Below are 24,376 nucleotides of genomic sequence, written 5' to 3'. Positions count from 1 at the left end.
GACACCTAAAGATAACAAAGCAACATAGAGTAAGAAAAAATTTCACAACCCTGAAAAATGATATTCACCAAATACTTATCTCATAAACAAAATAGTTCAATAGTAAAATACCATCTCTGTAAGGATGCTGAAGCTAGCATACCCCTTTAACCGTTCTTACCAAATACCTTATTGGCCAACAAGCCAAAATTATACAGTTTTATAAACATGCAAATTAATAAATTTCTTTTTATTTCTAAACTTTAACAGTCAACGACAAAAATCAGTGAAAGAAGCTATTCAAAACAATGGCAACATAACTCTGAGATAAGAAAACAACACAAAGCACAAGTAAATGGAGTGATATTTTTATTATTCAAGATTCTATGTTTTTAACATTCCCAAAATTTCCCCTCACCATAATCAATATACCAAACTTTCATATAAACTACACCTCGCTCCATGCAAAGAATGCCTTCTCTACAAGTGTTGGTCCTCTAAAGACATTACTTGTTTTTAGAATTAAAATAGCAAATGCGTACCCTTTCTTAATAAAAATGACAGTTGGCGTGCTCAAATATTTGAAGTAATATTTGTGCACGAAAAAGAAAAGACTGTCCAAAAAATAGCAAGAGCCAATAGAATAAAACTTGTTTACATATATGATATCATATAAATTTAATTTACCTTGCTAACAATAGAGTACAATGGTATTATATAAGAAAACACTCTTTTCAATGAACAAACTAATTCATTACAAGCAATTGAAAACTTTGATCTGTGCACAGACTAATAAATACATTTATATTATACACTAACATAAAACAACTTTTTGATAAGACACACTCTCCCGGCTATCTTCTTGATTCAGATTGAAAAAAACAGGACAGCTATAGCAAAGTGTGTGATCTCCAAAAGATCATTAAAACTTTCTCATTTCATTTTAGTTCTATAAACGTGCCTCGGAGGAACTAAACTAAACATTTATTGAAATTCAATAAACGCTTTTTAATAATAATAGAAAAATACATAGATTCTCTACCATTTCTCCCGACAGGAAAAACCTCGACCAGCCTCTTTGGTTGACCAAAAACAGAATTTCTCCTTATATGATAAACGTCAGTTGCCATTTTATCGTTGTTAAGTAGCATTGAATTCTTCCGGAGCAAAAGTTTCTCAATATGGTGAACAATTTCTTGAGGATTTTAAACCAAGCGTGGCAGAATCAAGCCTGCATTAATATGCCATCACCTTTTTCAGCTATGGGAACCAGATTTTCATCAAATGCCACCGTTCCTCCGCTGGAGGTTCGTAATTTCAGTTCATTACTAAATCAGAGGTTTTCTTCCTGATTTAAACGAATTCGGCGAGTAAAAAACTGATGTACAATAACAATACGAGTAAACCATTACTTTTTGCAAAGCCGGAATGGCAGCATTTACTGTAATTAACAGTTTCATTTGGCGAGATTTTTGTGATTTTGTTATTTTCTCAGATTCACGTGCCTAGGTAAATATTCTGGAAATAACTGTGCACATATCGTCTTTCTTTACCCGCGCATAGCTAATTGTTTAGTCTATTTCGAGGGATAACTGATTGTATGTTGAATAGGGTTTTAAATATAATGCATAGCAAGTTATTCTATTGTCTATCTATTTGTGAAAGGTCATCACCTTAATATGATTTGTGGATTTGAATTTGAATCACTGCCCTTGTGAATGTACCGTTTTATTGGGATAGAGTTAGTTGTATATTAGTTTGACGGTAAGGTTATTTTATTATATTTTTGTAACTGCAATTTTAATTTTCTGCAGAGGGTTGGATTTATTGGGCTCGGAAATATGGGATTTCACATGGCCAATAACCTTCTTAAAGCTGGATACAATCTTGTTGTGTATGACAGGTGAGTGATTTCGTTTGTGGTTATTCGAACCTTTGGTTTACTGAAATACCCAATAACTCGGGTCCTTTTTAAATTATAAATTTAAAATCATTAGCCCTATATATCTCGTTTAACCGGTACATGGTTCGTTAAATCAGAACTTAAAGCTGTAACAACGATTCCATGCTCATGTGCAATATCCAGCTTGAATATAGTCAATTATCTATAATACAAATAGCAAACTGCATAATGTCCAGGGGTGTATGTTAATTATCTAAACTGCAAAATATGAAGGAAAAAGGAAATGCATTGCGACTGGCTTTTAAATTTTGGTTTATTATCCGGGGTCATGACAGTAAAAAAGTTTAAGCTCTGTGCCTGTATAGGAAATGTTTAGGAGAGTTATATGTTTGCCGACTGTTTTAGTTAAATTTTATTATTGTACTCTTTCTTCGGAGTTGTTTCTGTTTGAATGCATAAACTTGACGCCTTACACTGCATAAAAATTTACGCTGGATTTACCATGAAATGGATCATGCAAATGTCTTCTCTCGGAAGGATTCTGGAGACGGTGGTCACTTTGACTTGCCACCTTTTTGGGAGTTCCATTTCAGCAGCAAGTCTTCATAAATATGGTGATTATCAACCATAGCATATGTACTGTTCCAGCTTTTCCTTAAGAATCCCAATAAAAATCTCCAATTCTTTTAGCATATATTCTGCTTATAGATATTATCCTCTTCACTTCATCGTGCAATTTGTTACAAAGTTTAACGAAACAGTGCATCTAGAAGTTTCAAATGCTGGTATTTTAACCAAATAGGTCCTTTAGGTAAAACAAAACCATGCAACAAATTGCAACAAGATAAGGTTTAGTTGATAATGGCGCCTTGAATCACTAAAAAAATTATGTGATGAGGCGATTCTTGGTGTATTTACCTCTTTTTTTGAAGGAATTTTTTGTCATCCATAGAGTTGTTTTAGCTACATGATATAGGAGCACAAACCTTAGGTTGAACCTCTTCAGCTAAGATCCGAGGACTGGGGGGTATGCATTCTGCCAAATTTGCCTAGGGCACAATCCTAGTTGCATCCCTTATGATGTTGGAGTCTTGTCCCTATTGGGAGGTTGGTGCCTCTGTCCCTCTAGGTGAAGGTACCGTTCAGCATAGATCGATGGATTTGTGACATGTGCTTAACCGCCTCCCATGGATCCTTGTCTTTGGCTATTGTGACATTAATTGACCGCTTGAGCTTTTAGTGTAACGACAACTGTGATTCCAACAAGTGTTATCAATGTGCTAGGTTACAAGTTCAAATCCCTTGGGTCATGCTGAGAGGGGAATTGTTGGGAGGTTGGTGCCATTGCCCCTTTAAGTGAAGTTACCGTTCAACATAGACCGATGGATTTGTGACATGTGCTTAACAGCCTCCCATGGATCGTTGTCTTTGGCTGTTGTGACGTTCATTAACAACTTGAGCTTTTGTTATAATGACAATGGTGATTCCAAAAGCCCCTAGCAAGACTTGACCCTTGGTGGGTTCTTTAAGAACTTTCCAACTTCACTAGAAGACCAAGGGAACATTGACTTGTATCTTATTTTAAACTACAAGTACTATTATATTGTTATAGTTGTTAAAGTTCTTTTTTTGGTTGAAAATCAAGTGTAATGTTTGTCATTTAATTTATTTTAAGTTGAGATGTACTCATGTATATGTATTCATGTCAAAGTATATGATATAATGATGTATATTGATGTAATTCAGTTTCAAAGCAATGTAAAAGGGGAAGGGTATCTCTAACAGAAAGGAAAAGGGAAAAGTGGACATATTGTATTATTTTAGAGCATTTAAAAGATTTCATTTCAATAATGGATAAAGGGAAAATGAACCTAGGTGTAGTCATGCTATGATATATCTAATTGAATGATAGAAAGGAAATAAAATATCATATTCTGACTTAATGTTCAAAGGAAGTATTATGAATGATAACTTGTAGAAGTTAGACTTTTATCAATAGGTAGTTATGATATGATGAATGGAGACACTAACTTGATAGTATTGATTAGGGAATGGTTTATGTTTATTTAATGCAATTAAAATTGAATGTAGATTAATAAGACAATGCATACCTTAATGAACATTTATCTTTACCTCAATGTCTAAATAGAACCAATATTAAGCATAGACTAGTAGAAGTTATGAATCCGATGATTCGTTTTTGAAGCAATAGATTGAGTTAATAATTCAAATAATGATAGTTGATTACTTATCATAGGCTAATAAATATCACACTTTCATGTGTATCTTTACAGATGTAAATATGTTTGATAATGTTTCTTTAGTAGCGACGTTAGGGAATCTGTGAGGACTTAGGTTGGTTAGTAATATCACATTTGGGTTTTGTAAACAACTGTATGTTTTAGAAGTGATAAATATTCCATGAATTTAGAAAGAAAATTACTGCACTTTAAGAGTTAGATGGCTTGTTCTCTCGGGTTCCCTGGTGGGGTGTTACATTGGGCTCCCTAGAACATGCATTTTTAGGTCATTTTGTGGCAATACATCGGTGTTGGGTTGGTCTTGGGTTGATTTGTGTCCTTTGTGGAAGATATGGTGAATATTGAAGGTTGCATCACGGTAACATCTTACTGTAACGAATCCATATCATGATCGGAACGGTATAGTAGACCATTATGTATGAATATCAGTCCACTTCCAATGAGTTGGAGGTGTAGTTTCAGAATCAAATGATACTATTGTGGTTCAAATTGGAAGGTGGGTTATTGTTCTTGTTGCTATTGGCAACGGATTCTGAATTATGTTCTTGTGTTTATTTCAAAATTTTATGTTATTATTTTAATGCTACATGCCAGTTGACAATAATTCCAAATAATGAATGCATATTGAACATTGAGTTTGACTATTGAAATGTTGTATGTTAAGGTTTTTATGATGTTTAAATGGCATGGTTTATCTTTGTTTTTATACGAATGTAATGTATATATGCAAGTTTTCCTATATTTTTTATATTTTGAATTTTCTCTATATTTCTAAAGCCATTCCCTTACCGTCCCCAAATTTGACAAAAACATTTGCCATCTCATAAACTCGCCCCCCCATCCCTTGCCGTCCTTGTCGCAGAAACTTGGGGTAACACTGAGAAATAATAGATGCTTGAAGACAAAATGTGATCCAATGCCTAATAACAACATTCATCTCATTGGAAGGTACACAACAAAGTATAGCTGCAAGATTTCTACCCATACTGGATAGGAATTGATAGAAATCTGTGTTACTGTGCTAGAGTATGCTAAAACAAAATCAGGTGCTAAGACCAAGATCAATTGGTAACAGATGTTGAACACGATACAAATACAATGAAGATTGTTTAACAATAGTATCCAGGGATCATCATTGAAGGATCACCGTTGTGCTCAAAATAAAAGTTTAATTGTGGGAGTTGCAGATATGAACATGTTTAACATATTTTGATGATGCTAGTTAGATATTGTATTGGATGTAATTTTAGAGGATTTGGCTGGCCATATCACTTCTAAACCTTCATGCTTGGCCATCCCAACATATTGCAGGCATAATGGTGATTTAGTGTAATCTTATTTGCAGATTGGTCACACTTCTAATGTTATTTTAGGTGTATGATTGAGAAATTGAAACAAGAAAGAGTAGGACATACCTCTAAAGATTCAAAGAACAAGCTGCACACCTCTAAATTGGGTGCAGGAATCATGCAATGTGGTACTTGGGTTTGTGTTTTAAAATGCGCCTGTTTTGGGGTGCTTAACCTTTGTGGACAGCTTCTGTCAAGCCATTAAAAAGTGAGCAAACTGATATTCAGGAAGTATTGACGAGTCTGTGTAATGTCCCATTTTTGAAATAGAACTGGAATACAGATTATTTAATAAAAGAAAAAGTTAAATATAATCTAATTCGGATTATATAGTGGTAAGTGGTCCTAGTTACATAGGAGTTAACAATAAGTACCAAACGTTTTCTTGGACTATCTTATGTCATGTTTAATTTTGTATGAAGCTTTTACTTCTTTAACTAGATTCTTAGTTAAAGTTGCATAACCATTCAGGAATCTCTATTTGCCTCAAAATTGATAATTGACTTTTTGGTTGTCTTAGAAACTATGCAGCAATGGAAAAGTTTTCTGAAAGAGGTGTATCTACTGCCGGAACACCTTTTGAAGTAGCAGAAGCCAGTGATGCGGTGATAACCATGCTACCTTCATCACCACAAGTATGTCCTCACTTATTTGTTTGTGAGTTTTACTTAAAGCTTAATAGAAAGTTAATGTGATATTGAATTAACAAATATGAACATTAAGCTAAGCCTCTCTACATTATCTCGCTATTTTTTTTTTTAAACAAGCGATGGAATAACAACAAATGACATCCTTTAACAAGGGGACAAGTTTTCTTTTTTTTTAAATTTTTTTTTCCAGACCACCATTGTTTCTCTATAACTTTTTTCTGCATGTTCAAGATTTACAATCTGATACAATATGCTAGAACATAGAATTGTATGATTCCTTGTTGGCACTCAAAAATTCTACTAACAGAACCTCCATTTTGATTCATGTAACAAATTAGAGATGCTTGAAAATGATGATGGAAGAGAAAATCTTACCATCATAATAGTTTTATATTTCTCGCCTTCTAAGTTTTAGTTATGGCTTTTTGTTTTTAGCTGAATTCCTTGGGTTATCTTTTTATTTCTGTTCATACTTATTTTGCTACTCAACCAATGATTATTAGGAAAAAACTGAAAACGGATATATGAATACTGACAACCATATTTTCAAAGCTTTGGTAATTTTGCCCGCTTTGTACATTAAGAAGAGTCCATTTGAACCCGTTTCAAGGCAGGAAACATTGCTGGCATAGTCTAAACTGTAAAATCTAAACCAAAATAGCTGTAGACATCTTTGTTATCTTTAAAATACTTTACACTTCAGTCCCACCTAAATTTTTGAAGTTCTTTTTACATTGAGTGTTTAATCCATTATATGAAACTAAGTGGCATCAATGTGCTTTGGTGGGAATGTTGTTTGACCACACTTATATAAACAGTGGAATCTAAGTAGCAAAGTTAATTGATGCAATGAATTAAGCATATGCTGTGAACCCATAACTCTTCTGTCTGTGGAAATTTGACCTGCTCAGACTTATAGAATATATATATCTTGTCATTAGCTAATTTCCTTGATGAGGTCAAGGTGGTACTAATATGTCTTTTGCATGTTGTAGTTTTGATGGAGTTGTAGAGTCATCTTTGGGTACTTTCCAAGATGTTACTTATGGATGTGATGTGATCTTCCTTTCTCCTCCGATGGATATAATTAGGCTTTAATGTTCATTGATACATAGTAGCTTTGGTCAGATGTAAGGATGATAACTTGTATTGATTATACATGTGCATGTATGTATGTATATCAGTTCACCTATACATACACACATACACAAATTCTTGTGCTCAGTAATCATTTCAATTCAAATGCTTTGTAGAAAACCATCATCCTTGTATTTGATCGAAACACTATACAGATCCAAGTATATTAATCTGTTTCATACATACACACGCACACAAATTCTTGTGCTTGTTTACCGTATAGATTAATTAAGAAACGCACACAGATAATGAACACGAACACGAACGGCAGTACTCTTCCCATTATTATTTGCATATGCCAGAACATTACATTATGCTTGAATGATAAGATCTCCTGAATACAATGCTTCCCGAAGGGGTTATAAATACTTTCCGAAGAACTTTCCCGAAGGAGTCCGTCGACCACATACAACATGTCGCTACATAACAAAAACCTTTCCGAAGGGGCCCGTCGGCTACATAACAAGAACCTTTCCGAAGGGACCTGTCGGCCGATACACAATTTCCTTTCCGAAGGGACCCGTCGGCTGATACACAATTTCTACCGACGACATCATCCCCCCCAAAAAGAAAAGTCGTCTCCTGAAGATACAGAACAAAACTCAAACAACTAATACAACAATATTGATTTGCCATATCACTTTCACATTCATCCCGTTGCATCTATAGCCTTTGCTAACACAATACTGACTCCTCAAGTTGACCTTGATAGCCACTTGTGCTGCTTCCTCTGCTTCCAACTCCTCGGTACCTTGAGCCAAGTGTCGCTGCACTGCCTCCAACTGGATGATTAGCTCCTCCCGAGCTCTCTACGCATCCACCAAGATAGCCTCACGACCAACACCTACTCTCAGTGCCTCTGGTAGACAGACACTCCATGCCTGTAGTAGCTCCAAGTCTTCTCCATTGGTCAGACTCCCACAACTGATATCCGCAGCGACTGGGGTTCCAGGAGGCAACGCCCCCGGCGGGGTCTTGGGGCAGCGCCCCAATTGCGCTCCTTGTCGCAGTACAGCGCTGCCCCTTGCCGCCAAGACCAAATGAGCACTCTAGAACCCACACAAAACTGCATGGAACACACCATTTCTGTTATTTTCTGCCGATTCTACACTCTTTTTGGCAATCGCTAATGCTTCCCCTTCCCTATGGCATCATCTGATACTCATTCTGAGCATTCTTGATTTGTCAACGTTTTTTTTTTTTTTTTAATTTTAGAAAACCTCCTGCCACCCTCTGCCATGTTACACCAATTCCTTATGCAATAACCTGGAATGCCATTCAAAATCTAAATGCAATAACAGATAGAAGCCGTACGCCATATTTATCATTTATGTAAAACCCGTACACCATATTATACTGGAAATCCATACATTGGCTGCTTAAAAAATCCAATCTGAGACTCGAATTCCGTACAGCAAATAACATATATATGGGAAAATCCGTACGGCAAGCTTTTTAACAAAGCCGTACGATAACTCAACCTCCAAAATCCGTACGGTGACTGGCTCTCGGAATTTGTACAATGACTGGCTCCCAAATCCGTGCGCAGCCTTGTAAAGAAATTCCAAATCCGTACGGTGCTTATCTGACCGCATTTGGGAAATCCGTACAGCTACATTGCATTTGAAAAGTCCGTATGGTGATAGGGACTCAAAAGCCGTACGGTGACTGCATAAAACCCGTACATAGCCTGCCTGCTAAACACCGTACGGTAGCCTTTTAAAATCCGTACATTGCATCTTGATTAGAAAATTCGAACGGTGAGCAATTACAAGCCGTACAATGACTTTAGAAAAGCCGTACGGTTACCTGAGACATTAGTACGGTGACTTCTCACACTTTTTTTTTTAAGAAAAAGTTTTTTCAATAGCAAAGTTAATTTTCCCTTCGCCCGTTGCATCGTCGGTCTACAACGATGAAGGGGTCACCCGAAGGCCATTCTTTGATGCAGAAGTCTTCCGGCCATGGTATACCTTTAGCTTCGAGCCATTCACCGCCTGAGGCACTTCCTGTCCATCCAAAGTCCATAATTCTATTGCTCCATTGTCCCCTACTTCCCGGATCTGATACGGCTCGACCCACTTAACTTTGAACTTGCCTGGTTTGATCTCATTCCACTGTCCGAGTTGAAACCTACTACGCCTGTTCTGTGTCATCTCCATATCGCCCAGTTTGTTCCCGAAGTTCACTACCATGGACTCCATCAGTTGCCCCTTTTGTCCGTCTATAACACATTCACTCTGTACTGCTACAACTTTTATTGAACCCTTCCTCTTTGTTGCCTGTGCAGACCGTATTATGTGCCTTCCTTGCTGCCGGTACCTTTCTGCTATATCTGTGGTTCGACGTAATACTTTCTTCCTGCGCAGTCGTACAGTAGAATCTTTCCTTCTTTTGGGTTCGTACTGTATGTTCTGTCCTTTAGCTTCAGTCATACCCGCGTTTCTTTCTTCGGCTTCTCTATATTGCTTCAAACATTCATTTCCTCCTTCGGCTTCTCCATGTTCCTTCAGACATTCATTTCCTCCATCGGCTTCTCTGTGTTCCTTCGGACATTCATTTCCTCCTTCTGCTTCTCCATGTTCCTTCGGACATTCATTTCCTCCATCGGCTTCTCTGTGTTCCTTCCGACATTCATTTCCTCCTTCGGCTTCTCTGTGTTCTTTGGGACATTCATTTTCTCCTTCGGCTTCTCTGTGTTCCTTTGGACATTCATTTCCTTCTTCTTTCTTACCTTCGTCGATCCTTAGCATATTACAACTTGGAAATAGCTCGTAATCCTCTATTTGCCAGTGGTAAAGACCATTTACTAAATCCAGATCGTCATCTCCTTCCAATCGTAGGACTTCCTCTTGATCGGGTTCCATACTCTGCCTCCTCTCATCGTCTTCTCCTTCAGAATCCAACGATAGAGCTTCTTCTCCAACCATCTGAGTGTGTAGATCATGACATACTTGCGGCCTTTGCTTTCAAGTGATAAAGTATTTTTCTTCCAATCGTGTTTTGCCTTGGCTTGTATCAACCACCCCTGGCCCAAAATGGCATCATATCCTCTCCGCTTCAGTGGGATCACGACAAAGTCCAACAGGAACGGTTGTGTTCCAATCGTCACTGGTTGCGCTGTGAGTATTCCCAATGGCTTGATTCCATGTTGATCGGCTGTTAACAAGTGGAAGGTAGGTGGCCACAATGTTGGCTGTCCCAACTTTTTCTAGGTATCCTCTGGTAGCACATTGACACCAGACCCTCCGTCCACGATTGTGTCCGTTAGCATAGTCCCGAGAATGCCCATTTCAACAATCGCCGGATAGCGTCCGGATGAAAGAGCTAACAGCATCGGATCTTCTGCACTTGCGCCACTTTTCTTCTCCTTTTTGTCCACTGTACTTGCTCCACTTTCCTGCTTCCTTCCATGTTCTCTTGGTAGTTGAGCAGCGGGAACGATGTTTGTGAGTGCCGATCGGAGCTGAGGCATAGTGAGCAACAGATCACTTATCCTGACGGGTATCTCGGCTTGCAATATTTGTCGTACAATGTTTTGTTCTGCGCAGTTTCATACAGAGGTACTCGGCGTGTCCTTCAGGTGTGCCGTTCCTACCTGCGTTGCTCTCTGGATCTTTGCTCGTGCTTCCTCCAGTCTCTTCTTTTCTTTCGCCGGGTCGGGGTACACTTTCGCTTGCTGCTGCGTGATGGTCAGAACCTCTTCTTCGTCCGTCCCGACAGTGATCAAGTTTACTCCTGACTTCGGACACCTAGCATCTTCATGATCACCAGGTCCACACCATCTGCATAACAACTTCGGTGTGTTCGCTGTTGTACACTCTCGGGCGAAGTGAGCCCACAAATTGCATGCGCGACATTGAACAATTGGCCGACCATTGGCATCATACTGAATTCGACTCCTTTCGCCATTATTGTTGTTGCTGCTATTGTTGTTGTTTTGACCGTGCCGTTTGTTTCTGTATCCGCCCAATGTGGCACCTTCCGTACTGGTGTTCCCGTTCCCTCCTGATGGAGATGCCTCTTGCGTGAGGAACACTTGCTGTGGTGTTCTTGATTTCAGGTTGAAAGGACATTCCTTTACCGAGTGTCCTAGAATCTGGCAAATCTCACAAAATTGATCTTTTGGGCAAGATCCCTTCGTATGGCCTTCTTTCTTGCACTCTGTACACGATAGGTCATTGCCCTTAGTCTCCTTGTTCATGTTTTTGAACTCTTTCATCATCCGAAGCATGTCCTTCTGAAGAGAACGATCTTTCTTGCTGCTGCCTTCATCGTCGCTGCTATCTTCTCCTGAAAGCTCGTCGTCATCTGAATCGGATGAGCTGGTCTTCTTCTTCTTCTTTGTCTTTTGTTCACTTTCGAGGTTCAATGCCCGATTATATGTTTCAATAAATGTCGATGGTGGCACGATCTTCATCTTTTTCCGTAGCTTCAGGTGAAGGCCTTCAATGAACCATCTTTTCTGGAGCCCATCTGCCGGCTTATTCTCCATTTTACTAATTAAGTCCTTCAACTCCCTGGCGAAGACCCGTACTGTTTCATTCTTCTTTTGCTTGGTATTGAATATCTTTGCTACAATTTCATTATCGTCACGTAGAAGTTGAAATTCTGCGATGAACTCCTCCTTAATGTTATCTCAACTGTTTAACTTCTGCAGATCTGTGTCAGTAAACCAATCAATCGCAACACCTCGTAGGGTGGCTGGAAACTGTCGGACCCATTCGTTTGTATCTGTTATGCCATTTGCTCTCCAGATCGTTTCACATCTTTTATAATGTCGAATCAGATCGGCGGTTCCTTCACCATCAAATTTAGGCAACTTTTCTTTTGGACCTGCCATTATTACTGTATGTTGAGGGTTTTGTTGTGTACCTGCGTTGTTTTGCACTCCTGCGCTATTTTGAGCACCCGCGCTGTTCTGAGCTCCCGCGCTGTTTTGAACACCCGTGCTGTTTTGCACACCCGCGCTGTTCTGCACACCCACGCTATTTCCAACACCCGTGCTGTTCTGGACACCCGCGCTGTTTTCAACACCAACGCTGTTTGCAACACCTGCGCTGTTTTCAACACCCGCGCTGTTTTCGACTTCCGCGCTATTTGGCGAAGAAGAGGGTTCGTCAACCGAAGCTGTTCGTTCCAGAAGTATATCTCAGACGAAGAGGTCACTCCACGCTCATGCTCCCTCGACACTCCGAGCCGCGTGAGTCGATCTTCTTTCGTCAGGATTCTCTTCCCGTGGCGTATGTAGGTTTAGAAACTTCTCCCTCACTTCTTCCACCAAATCAAGTTGTTGTCGAATCTCCTTCAACAATTCTTCCGCACTCCTGTTTCCGTTGGCAATCTTCTGGAATCTCCTTCGGTGCTCTGTCTGTTGAGCCAGAATTAAATTTTCCTGCGCAACGCGTATGTCATCTTTTTCCTTCAGCTTATTTTTATCTTTGTTCAATTGATTCGGCATTTAATTCATATCCGCCTGCCTGCGTACCAGGTCCATCGGGCAACGGTGCCAAATGTTTACCGCATAGATTAATTAAGAAACGCACACAGATAATGAACACGAACACGAACAACAGTACTCTTATTATTATTCGCATATGCCAGAACATTACATTATGCTTGAATGATAAGATCTCCTGAATACAATGCTTCCTGAAGGGGTTATAAATACTCTTCGAAGAACTTTCCTGAAGGAGTCCGTCGGCCACATACAACATGTTGCTACATAACAAAAACCTTTCCGAAGGGACCCGTCGGCTACATAACAAGAACCTTTCTGAAGGGACCCGTCAGCCGATACACAATTTCCTTTCCGAAGGGACCCGTTGGCTACATAACAAGAACCTTTCCGAAGGGACCCGTCGGCCGATACACAATTTCCTTTCCAAAGGGACCTGTCGGCTGATACACAATTTCTACCGACGACAGTGCTTAATAAAGTAATCATTTCAAATGCTTTGTAGAAAACCATCATCCTTGTATTTGATTGAAACCCTATACAGATCCAAGTATATTAATCTGTTTCAGCAGATACTAATTCATCTTCTCTTGCCATAGATAGAGCAATGATCATAGGTGACAATATTGATTCTTATAATACATCAAGCAACATTGTATGTATCATACTAAATGCATTGAGGATCAATTAACGATCAAAGGAAATATAATGCAGATCGGTGGCTTCCCTAAATGTTGTTTGGTTAATAGTTAACTAAACCTGATTAGGATTGGGACTCTTGGAGAGCAATATTTAGGAAGCATTGTGTCTATTGTGGAATGCCATGTCATGAGCAGACATGTCTTCACGTCGAGGAGACACGTCCTCGCATGTCATGCCCTATGAGATGCATGCTTATACCTGTCGATAGCACCAAGAGAAGCATCAAAATTGTTAATGCTCTCTCATCTGGTGTTCGGTAATTACAGGCCTGAAGATCAATCAAACATTCAGATCTAAATTTATATTCTGTTGTTATTAAAATACAGATTTCTTAAAGAACAAATTCTGATCATAACCTGTAAGGAATTAGTGCATTACAATCTGCAAATTGTCAAACGTCTACCTGTCCGATAAGAAGTTTAATTTACATTCGCAATGTTCAAGCATGATATTTTCAATCTTCTTGTATTTGTGGTCTCAATGGGCCTATGGGATGAAGGTCATTATTGTTTTCTAGTTTACACTGCAAGCTACTTGAGTGTTTCTATCCCTTGTTATGGGAATTTGTACCTTTGACTTCTTGCATTTGAAGATTGTATATGACTATTTGTTGGGCATATCAGAGTCTTCGGTGATTCCTATACCCAAATTGGGATTTAGTATACATGAATTCATAACAAGATGGATCATGAGCTACATGTCTGAGGGAGCTTAGTATAGAGGTACTTAGGCTGAATGGATCTTGATAGTAGGAGATATTTTACACATTAAGTCAAATTGTGATATTGCTATCAGGATTTAACTGTGTAGTTTTGGAGTTAATGGATCTTTTCTTGATGGCTTACATCTATTCACCACTTATGGGAAGTAACTTCTCCATATTGGTTGATTGTTATTATTCTTAGTATGAATCCTTGTTTCCTAGTTAAAATTGCACTTATTTTCATCATAGTCATGAGGCCAGTATGGTTGATTTTGTGATTACTATTATGTTGCCAAACTTGCATATCTGACATTTCTAGATCTCCATCTTTTAGCCATAGTTGATCATATCTTTCTAGCTTTTCTTATCTATTAGACGACCCTAATCTCTCATTTATTACTAGACTCTTGACAACATCTTTACAACTTATACTATTATAGACTTCAAGAAGACTTCTGATTGGTTTTGAGATACCTTGCTATGCAACATTAACATTCTAGGCTCTTTCATCACCACGACTTGAACATTCATTGGGTAGTTCCACATTTCTCATGGTCTTCACTTTTGAGGCCCTTTCCAACTTGAAGACTCTTGAGCTTGACTACATCTTTACAACCTGTTCTATCATAGACTTCAAGAAGATTTTTGACTTGGTTTTGAGATACCTTGCTATGCAACATTGACATTCTAGGCTCTTTCATCACCACAACTTGGACATTTATGGGGTAGTTCCACATTTCTCATTGTCTTTGCTTCTAAGGCCCTTTCCATCTTGAAGAGCACCATTGGTGTCAAGCAAGAACACTCCCTTTCACTAACTGTCTGCAGCATTTACATTTACAAGTTTGAGAAGTCTTGTTGGTCATATATGTATACAATGATTGATGTCTTTTACATGGGATAGTTATGTCCATGCTAGTTTCGGAGGATGATGTTCTCCTCCCTTAGTTTCTCGAGAGCCTTTGTTGATTAATTAGTTTCTCTTGCTTATTTCTATGAGCTTAGTTGACGTGTGGCCAACCTTAGTTAAACACAGACTATGGTTTTTGACATCTCAAAATATCTCCTCTCTAGATTTTAAATTTATACAAAGGAGAACATTTAGAGACCTTGTTGACATATGCCTACTTCAGGTTGCTATTTTTTGGCCCATACTTTATAATGAAGCTTCCATCTCAATTGCACCTTTGTAAGGGATATGCCTCTCTTTTTGTTGTAGTGTTAGCGTTTTTGGATTTCCTTCTAAGGTATCACATAAGTGATATGCCTTTTGGTTCAATTGCTATCCATACAGTTTTGTTGTCTTTAGGTTTTGGAGATCTAGTTTAGGGTCTAACTCTTGAGTTCATTTTGAGAGAGTCTAGACTTTTATGTTGTATTCCATGATCTGTTGCAAATTGATTGTTTATTAGTGCATTGTCCAACCCCAATTTGTTACCTAGCCTCTATGCTTTGAAATATCTCTAGTCTTACTTTCTAAATCCATTGACTCAATCCATGGGAGATTCAACTCCAATTTGTAAGAGTTATCCATAATAAGCTTTATTTTTTCATTAAAGGAATTACATTATTGTACTCCATTCAATGCCAACATTTTTGGTATTTTGAGACTAGCCTATCTAATGACATCTTTATTGGTAAAGTACCTTGTTTCATGTGTTTGTTGGATGGTCCTCATTGTCTCCTATCCTTAATAGAGGTCATCATTAGAGTTTCCATAGAGGATTTCTATGGATAGTACATCCAAGTTACATGGTAAATGGTATCAACCATTCTCCTATCTATCTCAATTACACCATATTATGGTAAAATAATGAACGTCTTATTAAACGAAGATTATGAATGATCTATATGTACAAGATACAAGAGAATGTTTCTATAATGAACAGGAGTGAGGAAATAGTGTTGATGTTTGTTAGCTTTAGTCAGATAAACCTATGACTATATATAATTATATATGAGATATAATTACATATGAGATATAAGTTTATTATTTGAGAGAAATTAATATTATATATATATCTATATATAAAACTATGATTATATTTATTATTATATTAATTGTCAAATTAATGAATATGCATGTCCTGTGAAGAGACGTGTCTCTTCATATCCTTTTATCATTAGAACTAAGAGGTCACTGCCATTTAGAAAACACATACCAAACAGGTAGTGCTTAGTACATTTGCAACGATCTTCCTAAATACTAACCTGGTATCAGAGCCAAGCTATAAATGTACAATATGAAATGGTCAATCTACAAACAAAGAAATATTAGTTAGAGTGATAAAATTGAATTGGACCTAAATTTCTTGTAGGCACTCTCATCGATCATTGGGAGCTTTAAAGGCATGTGCATTCCAGAGCGTGAATGGAAAACATGGATGCCGTACAGAGAATATTGAACAAATGAGGTTGCTTATAAAGGCTAGATTTGTACCATACCTATCCAACTATAACTCCAAAAATAGTGATTGATTAACTTTCATAATGGGTCAAATATAGTTGCGGCTAGGGTTTGTATCATGCACCACTTGATTAATGTCTAGAAGTTGATTTTGCATGGAAGGAATAAACCAGTATTTGTAGTATATTCTAATCATTGTGCTTTATAAAATAATAAGTACTGATGGTAGTAAAATTAATTGTATAATTTGTATTGCTTGCTTGTATGCTATCCGGATATATATTGTGTACACGTGGCATTTGTTGGTGAGGTGGATTATTGATTATGTTAGTCTACCGGCATACATTTAAAAAGAATTTGGTTCAAAACAAATCCAGAAGGGCTAGCGAGAGTTGCTTATTTGTCAAACACAATAATAACTCTGGTTGTGAATAAATTGCTATAAATTAATGAGTGAGACAGTTATTAGGCATCATATAACATGTTTCTTTGGTGTGTATCCAAAGTGCTTCTACTAGCCATAAGCAATAACAATATTTAGAAGGGTTTTGAATAATTTCATTGTCATATAATTTCTTGATTGACTAGACTGTATCAATAGGGATGGAAGGCCCAGGTTAGCAGCAAGGTCAGGTAGGAAACAGTACATGTAAAGCAGAGGGACTAAATATATATTAGGTCTACAGAATGAATTATTAACTGGTACCTGCGTTGATATTTGTGTTGAGTATGAACGAGCAAGGGCTACGATTCTTGGAAGGCTTAACCGATTCCAAGAAAAGGTATCTAAGGTTGTTGTGTTGCTGGGAAAGGGATATAAAGATCGATGCTAGAAGTATAATGATTTGACTGTCAAAAGGTGTTATGGGCCCTTGGTAAGGTAACTGTGGATCAAGGAATGTACATTGGGTGTCTTCAAACAAATCGACAATGGTAAATGGATAGTCAAGATCATTGGCATGATAGGAAATATAGGTGAAAGAAAGTTAAGTTAGGCATGTGAAGAGTATGTGGAAAGAGGACTTATTTTTACGTCTTTTCCTTGCAATCCATCTTAGAGGTCACATCACATGGTGGGCCCAAGGGGGGTATAAAATATAGTTCAGAACATAATATCAAGGGGGTCAGGAATGACAGGATGGATTTGACCAATGGCAAGGGACGTGGACCAAATACATAAGTTCTTGTGGGCTAAGGTAAGTATACATATGTATGTATTATTTTGTTCTTATGATCTCATTTCAATATGTTGAATATGAAATATTTGAGTGATATAGAACAAGGTGAATATATATTAAAGTTTCTTCTATATTATTAAATCAATGAATATATATATATATATATATATATATATATATATATATATATATATATATATATATATATATATATATATATATATATATATATATATATATGATATTAAATATATAGTGATTATACATGAAGTCAAATATATTTTCTAAATAATTTATAAAGAATTTAAGTGAAATTGGTCATTATAGATTATTATATGTGGCATTAATAAGAAAATAATATGTTGAAAATATAGATCTAACTTAGATCTATATTATATTGAAATGATCTTATTATGCTGAATTATTATCCTTGGGTATTATAGTAGTCTCTTTCTTATTTATATTTTTATACGAGCTATATACCTTGATCTTTTCCCCCAAGAATGTTATTGCAGGATGAAAGAGATTGAGATTTAGATAGAGCCTGATATTTCATTAGAGACAACCTTCAAAGAGAGGGAGCAAATGGAGGATATGATTTAGTCAACCTTCAATGATCTCGGGCATATTGATTTAGAGGGAGTAAACCATGTTGAGATGGATTCTCCAGTGAGCAATAAATTGTAGCAGTCAAGAGAACTATGATTCATGAATATACCTTGTGACTATGTGATTTTAATAGGCCTATCCACTGTGTCCATCATTAGGAAGTGACAATTTCCAAATGATGTTACTTGTATTTGCAGAAGTTGTTGAAAGGTGACAATCTTACAATAACTTAATTTTCTATTATGATGGATATCTTATGATATCTATGTAGATCATGATAGATTATACTTTGCATGGTGGATATTTATATGATAAACATTATGAGAATGCGTGTGCACATACCTTATAAACATTTTATTTCATTTGAGTACACGGTGAGTGTTATGCAAAGTGATGTTCTGGGAGGCCATTACACATAGTACATGGTGAATGTCATGCAAATTGATGTTTTGGAAGGCCATTTACTCACAAAACTTGGTGAATATCTTGGATCTCAATATACTGGAAGGCCACTACTCAAAGAGTATTTGGTGAATATCATTGATATTTTGGGAGACCAATAGTCATGATATCAGATGTGATAACAAACATTTTTGAGTACTTGGTCAATATCGAATGTCAATATTCTGGGAGACCAATACTCATGATATTAGATGTGATATCGAACCTTATTGAGTATTTGGTGAATATCATATGTCGATATTTTGGGAGACCAATACTCTTGATATCAAATGTGATATCAAAATAATGGATATCTTTTGATCAAAGATATCCTTACTCTTGGTAACTTTATATTACTTTGAGGTGATATGTGTGTATATCCTGCCTAGCTAAGAGGGAGTGTTGATGTTTGGTAGCTTCAGTCGGATAAACCTATGACTATATATAACTATATATGAGATATAATTACATATGAGATATAAGTTTATTATATGAGAGAAATATATCTATATATATATATATATATATATATATATATATATTATCATATTAATTGTCAAACTAATGAATAGACATATCCTGTGAAGAGACATGTCTCTTCTTAGCCTTTTCTCATTACAAATAAGAGGTCACTGCCATTTGGAATACACATACCGAACATGCAGTGCTTAGTACATTTGCAGCAATCTTCCTATAAACTAACAAATAGAAACATTCTTGTAGTGTGAAAAAGAAAGTTTCATAATGAACAAAAGGAGTTTATGGAAACATTACAAAAAGAGTGACCATTAGAATAAGATGGAAGAGAGAATAAATAGAAACTATCTAATATTGTAATACATCAGTCCTATAGTTTGAGGTTTCCCAAGGCTAGCTAAGGGTGTGATCTCAACTTCTATGAGTTGAAACTGATCATCATATTCTCTAGGAAGATTGGATTTTCTATCTTTGTTCCCTCCAGGATGGCAGAGATTGAGAAACATTTCATTCTAAGATGCCCCATTTGTAATGAAAAGATGCCCTATTTGTAATGAAATTTCAAATATTAGGTTCAGGGTATGATGCAGGTTCAGGGCATGCCACTCTTAGGCATTGATATGATACATGTCCTGGACATCTTGGCATTGGGATTACAGCATATAGGCTCTCAGTTTTCATTTTCTTTGCTCTGGAATTGAATCTTTCTATAGTGGTTTGCATGATTTGGCATATTTTTTTTCACTATATGCAATTTTGTCATCAGACTTGCTTTCTATTGTTTCCTTTGCAGAAAGTGTTTCAGACGAAAAAAAGCCTTTGAATGATGCAAAAACCTCATTTTCTTTCATGTTTGGTCTCTCTCGTGGCATCTGCAAATAACAATTTGTGCTGTGCTTTTGACTGTATATTCCAAATGGTTATCCAGTCTTTTCTTGCTGGGTGTTCGACTAACTATCATTTTGAATATTTTATGTTTTTCATCTTCTACCCCATGCCATGAATGGCCTGAATAACCTTATCACTGATAATATTATATTGCAATCTCTATTCCTCCTCACATTGTGTCTGGCAGCCTTGAATAATTCAGATCTGCAATCCACTTGCATTTTTTTTGTTTGCTCCTTGTGTGGCATGCCTGATGTTCATTCGGCAGAATGCATTTTTCTCTTCTCAGGATTTGATTCACAAATTGTAAATGTACTTCAGCAATTCTTCATCACGCAATCCCCCAGGCTTCAAAGTCCTTATATGATACCATGTTGCAAAATATGGTGTAGGAGCAAAGCGGAACAAATGAAATGCAAGAAAGCATGAGGGAGGGATGGAGCTAAATTTGACAAAAAATTATATTTCATCTACGAACTTTATTACATTGCATTTTTCTGTACAGCTTAGTCTCATATATGAATCTTCACAGGTGGCCTAATTATGTCCATGTCACATGTTTTCACATATTAGGCATTTCAAAATCCCCTTTTGGCTATTTTCCTTATTTGTCTTTATCTAGATTGCAGACCTTTGATCATTATTCCCAGCAGCAACTTGACTTGTTTTTATACCATCTGACAATGCCAAGTATTATTTGTTGTTACTCTGCATCATACATGTTGATGTGGCAGTGATTTGTGCTACGGTAGACAAATTGAAAAGTAAACTGAAGTCATTGAAAATGAGACATAATCTATGACATTTGGGTTACCCGCAATATTTTCTTGTATCAGCGTGTGATTTTCAAGCCCTTTTATTATTTTCTATAGAAGATTGAAAATCTATTGTTATGGGTTTCAGGTTGAAACATGCACTATAAATGGGTTTAGTCTTTGTCTTTCCGTATTCATTAGTCTCTGTTATAATATCTGTAGGTTAAAGTGAGTGCTGCTGGCCATGAAATAGTTTTTACTTTTTCAGTGTAAGAGCTTTTGTAGAGACTTTAGCTTGTATGTAAACATTCTGCCCTATTTAAGACATTTCCAAATGATTTCGGAAATGATAAATGCCATTTCAGTTCATTGTCTAATATTTTGTTTAAAACCTATAAATCATAAACAAGATTAAGAAAAGTGGGTAGCAATTGACACAAATCAAGCCGTTCCAAATATGCACATGCTTGAGTTCAAATTCATGCTACATTTTATGATTTAGCCAAAATGAGGAAAGTGGAAAGTGGCTGCTGAATACTTAAAGAATATTTTACAATTGATAAGGGAAAATTTGAATGGAGTAAACTAGACATCATGAATCTTTAAATTAATAAACTTGAAACCAATAGCTTTTGAATTCCTTGAAAGTTGATTACTGCAAGGATAACATGTTGGGACTAAACAATTAACATCAATTTTTTGAAACCACCAAATGCATATGTAAGTAATATTTCACATATTCTTTGGAAGCATGTAGGTTATGGATGTGTACATGGGATCAGAGGGTTTGGTGGGCAAAGGAAACATTTCCAGACCATGGCTTTTGGTAGATGCATCAACAGTTGATCCCCAGACATCCAGAAGAATTGCAAAAACAGTTTCTGACTGTGCTCTAGCAACAAATACATGTATGTGATACATAGAAACATTCTCTTCGGCAATGAATTTGAATTGCTATTCCAATGTTTGAGAATACATTTGTGATTGTTTGAGAGGGTTCACAGTGTTGGCATGAATTTCACAAAGAAAAGTAAAATCTAAAACCAAAGATAAAATAAATAATCATTTTCACTTCCAAAAGTGCTTGTGCAGCCTCATAACTAATATATAAATAGTACGATTGGGGGTAGTCTTGCAAACACTACAGTTTGACAAAAATATTAAGCTCATGCCTGCTTGATTCTATATAAAATTGTCCAGTATTGCCTGATCATCATCATGGTATAGAAATGTTAGCTATGCATTGAATGGAAGTGATTGTGAGGAACATACAAAGGACATAAGGCAACAGATGAAGTGGTGGAGAACATAAACACAATATACCATTGTCTAGTTTAACAGTTTTTCCTGTAAGACCATCATGTACATAGTATTCCAATATCTAATTATCAGAGCGCCAGGTTTCATGACACTGGGGCAACAATGGGTCTTGTGTAAATTTTACATTCTTTGAGCTAAAATTAATTTGGTATGTGTTGGGGAAGGAATTTGAATCATGATATATCTTGAATGATGCACTGCACCTCATCACCTTGTTATCTCCATCTTTTCCAATTTTCTATAAGGAGAACATTGTATGAGATGTTAAGTTATAATCTTTAAATGTTAACATATTAAGAAGAAGGATCAAGTTTCCTTGCAGACATTAACGTAATGTAATTTACTATCTATTATTGTTGATGATCTCTATGTTATTAGATTGGTTAGAGAGCTTGGGATCAATTCAAACTCCTACATAGTGTAGAACAAATACATTGATAGATAGAGACATCGTATTAGCTTCCTCCATACCATGGAAAGGATTCATTTTGTCTTTGAATACTAGTTTGTTAAAAGATGCATACAGAAGTTTATATCTCTTTGTGAGGGAAAATGTTAACCAGGAATTCATAAAAAGTTTATGTAGATTTTGATTAAATTGCAATTGTGGTTCATGTTGAACATGATGAACAATATAATGTTAATATTACTAAGAATTTAGACAACAATTCTGAAAGACTGCATAGAATGATTGGAACCAACAAGTAAGCTTCAAAAATACATATAGAAGAGGCCTGTAGAAGCACACTTTACATTCTGGAAATTGTATGGCAAAAAAAAAAATAGTCAATCTATTACAGCCTATTAAAATAATAGCTTGATTAAAATATTAATATCTTGTTGGCAAGTAGCAACAAGTCCTCTCAAAATCCTATCAACACAAAATTACTTTTAATGTGAAGGCGATACCTTGCATGGGATTCACAATTATGTGACAAGCACTAAATCTGTCATGTGTCAGATTACCCTCCTTCCTTCTTAGCGCTTGGAAAATTCTTGATTGAAAGTTGCATTTATTATATCCTCTCTTATCATGCTGTACGTTACCAAGGACCCTTTTGTCTATATCATTATTATAGGAGGAGAAATCGATTTGCCTTTGAGAAAGGAGGGGGCAGTTAAAAGTCTAATTAGCTGCATCAAGTTGACGTGATGGGGGCACATGCATTTACTAGAGATAGATGAACTCATAACTTCCAAAAACATTAGATAAGAAGAACAAATCGCAGGCCTAGGGTATAGCATAAATTTATGTCTTGGAAATTCTAAAAAGAGAACAAAGAAAGACTTAGGAAATGATATATTATTTTTTAAACTAATACTACCCCACTAGGTGGTGCCTCAACACCTTCCAAGGCAATGGCAATGATGGTTCTGGATGGAGAGGGAGGTCTATTTAATGATTTATTCTTTTCATGCTTTCTTAAATGCATGGGTGCTTGCTGCAAATTCGAAACTCTGCCTTCATACTAGGCATTTGATGCTCCTTCCAATGCGTAAGGTGTTGGTATGAAAAAGTAGCTTTAAATTAATTTTTAAACCTGTCCTCTCCTCTCTAAGGTGGGCGCCAAATGGGGAGAATTTCTGACTAATGCCAGAATAAGGGATCGACCCCATACATCAAATCTCACGTGCCCAAGGAATGTAGAAGGGGTGGGTTAGGCTTTGTGTTAAGGTTAAGGGTTAGGTGAGGTTAGTAAGGGCACTAAAGAGTTAGTGGTTGGTTAGAAAGTAGTGAGTTGTGTTATATGTTTAGTTAGTATAGTTAGTGGTATAGTTAGTTGTTTGTTGTGGTATTAATATGGTTTTATTGGTAGATGTTAAAGTCAGTTCGCTTGTTATTATGGATTTATGGTTAGTTTTAGTTACTATTTCGTAATGGATAATTTTATAATCAGATTTGTATCATGTAAGATATGTTAGTATGTTTTGCAATTGTGATAAGATATATATATATATATATATATATATATATATATATATATATATATATATATATATATATTAGTTGTTAATTGGGATAAATTTTAACATTAAGGTTAGTTATGTTAGATGTTAAGTTTTAGATAATGTGGAAGTTAGTAAAGTCATTATACTTTAAGATTTGTATAATGTTATTAAGATATAGATAGTGCTTAGATTTAGTTGAGCTAAAAGTT

General features: G+C 36.4%; 1 protein-coding gene across 2 annotated transcripts in view; it reads left to right on the top strand.

The window, feature by feature from the left end:
* The first annotated feature begins 850 nt into the window (after nucleotides 1-850).
* Nucleotides 851-24,376, top strand: part of LOC149571176 (6-phosphogluconate dehydrogenase family protein) — a 134,393-nt gene continuing 110,867 nt past the window's right edge. For both annotated transcript variants that reach the window (XR_016359773.1, XM_089812744.1), the window contains exons 1-4: nucleotides 851-1,286; nucleotides 1,794-1,882; nucleotides 6,013-6,127; nucleotides 21,655-21,805. Coding sequence is in view for 1 of the 2 variants with exons in the window: in XM_089812744.1 (XP_089668870.1) it covers nucleotides 1,161-1,286; nucleotides 1,794-1,882; nucleotides 6,013-6,127; nucleotides 21,655-21,805 (481 nt within the window). In the remaining variant the exon portion in view is untranslated. The remainder of the gene's footprint in view (nucleotides 1,287-1,793; nucleotides 1,883-6,012; nucleotides 6,128-21,654; nucleotides 21,806-24,376) is intronic.

This window comes from Cupressus sempervirens, chromosome 2 (assembly GCF_028749045.1).
Source record: "Cupressus sempervirens isolate cs-2001-9-10 chromosome 2, ASM2874904v1, whole genome shotgun sequence".
NCBI classification, from domain to species: domain Eukaryota; kingdom Viridiplantae; phylum Streptophyta; class Pinopsida; order Cupressales; family Cupressaceae; genus Cupressus; species Cupressus sempervirens.
The sequence above is the reverse complement of the archived record's forward strand: the minus strand, read 5'-3'. Positions and strand labels throughout refer to the sequence as shown.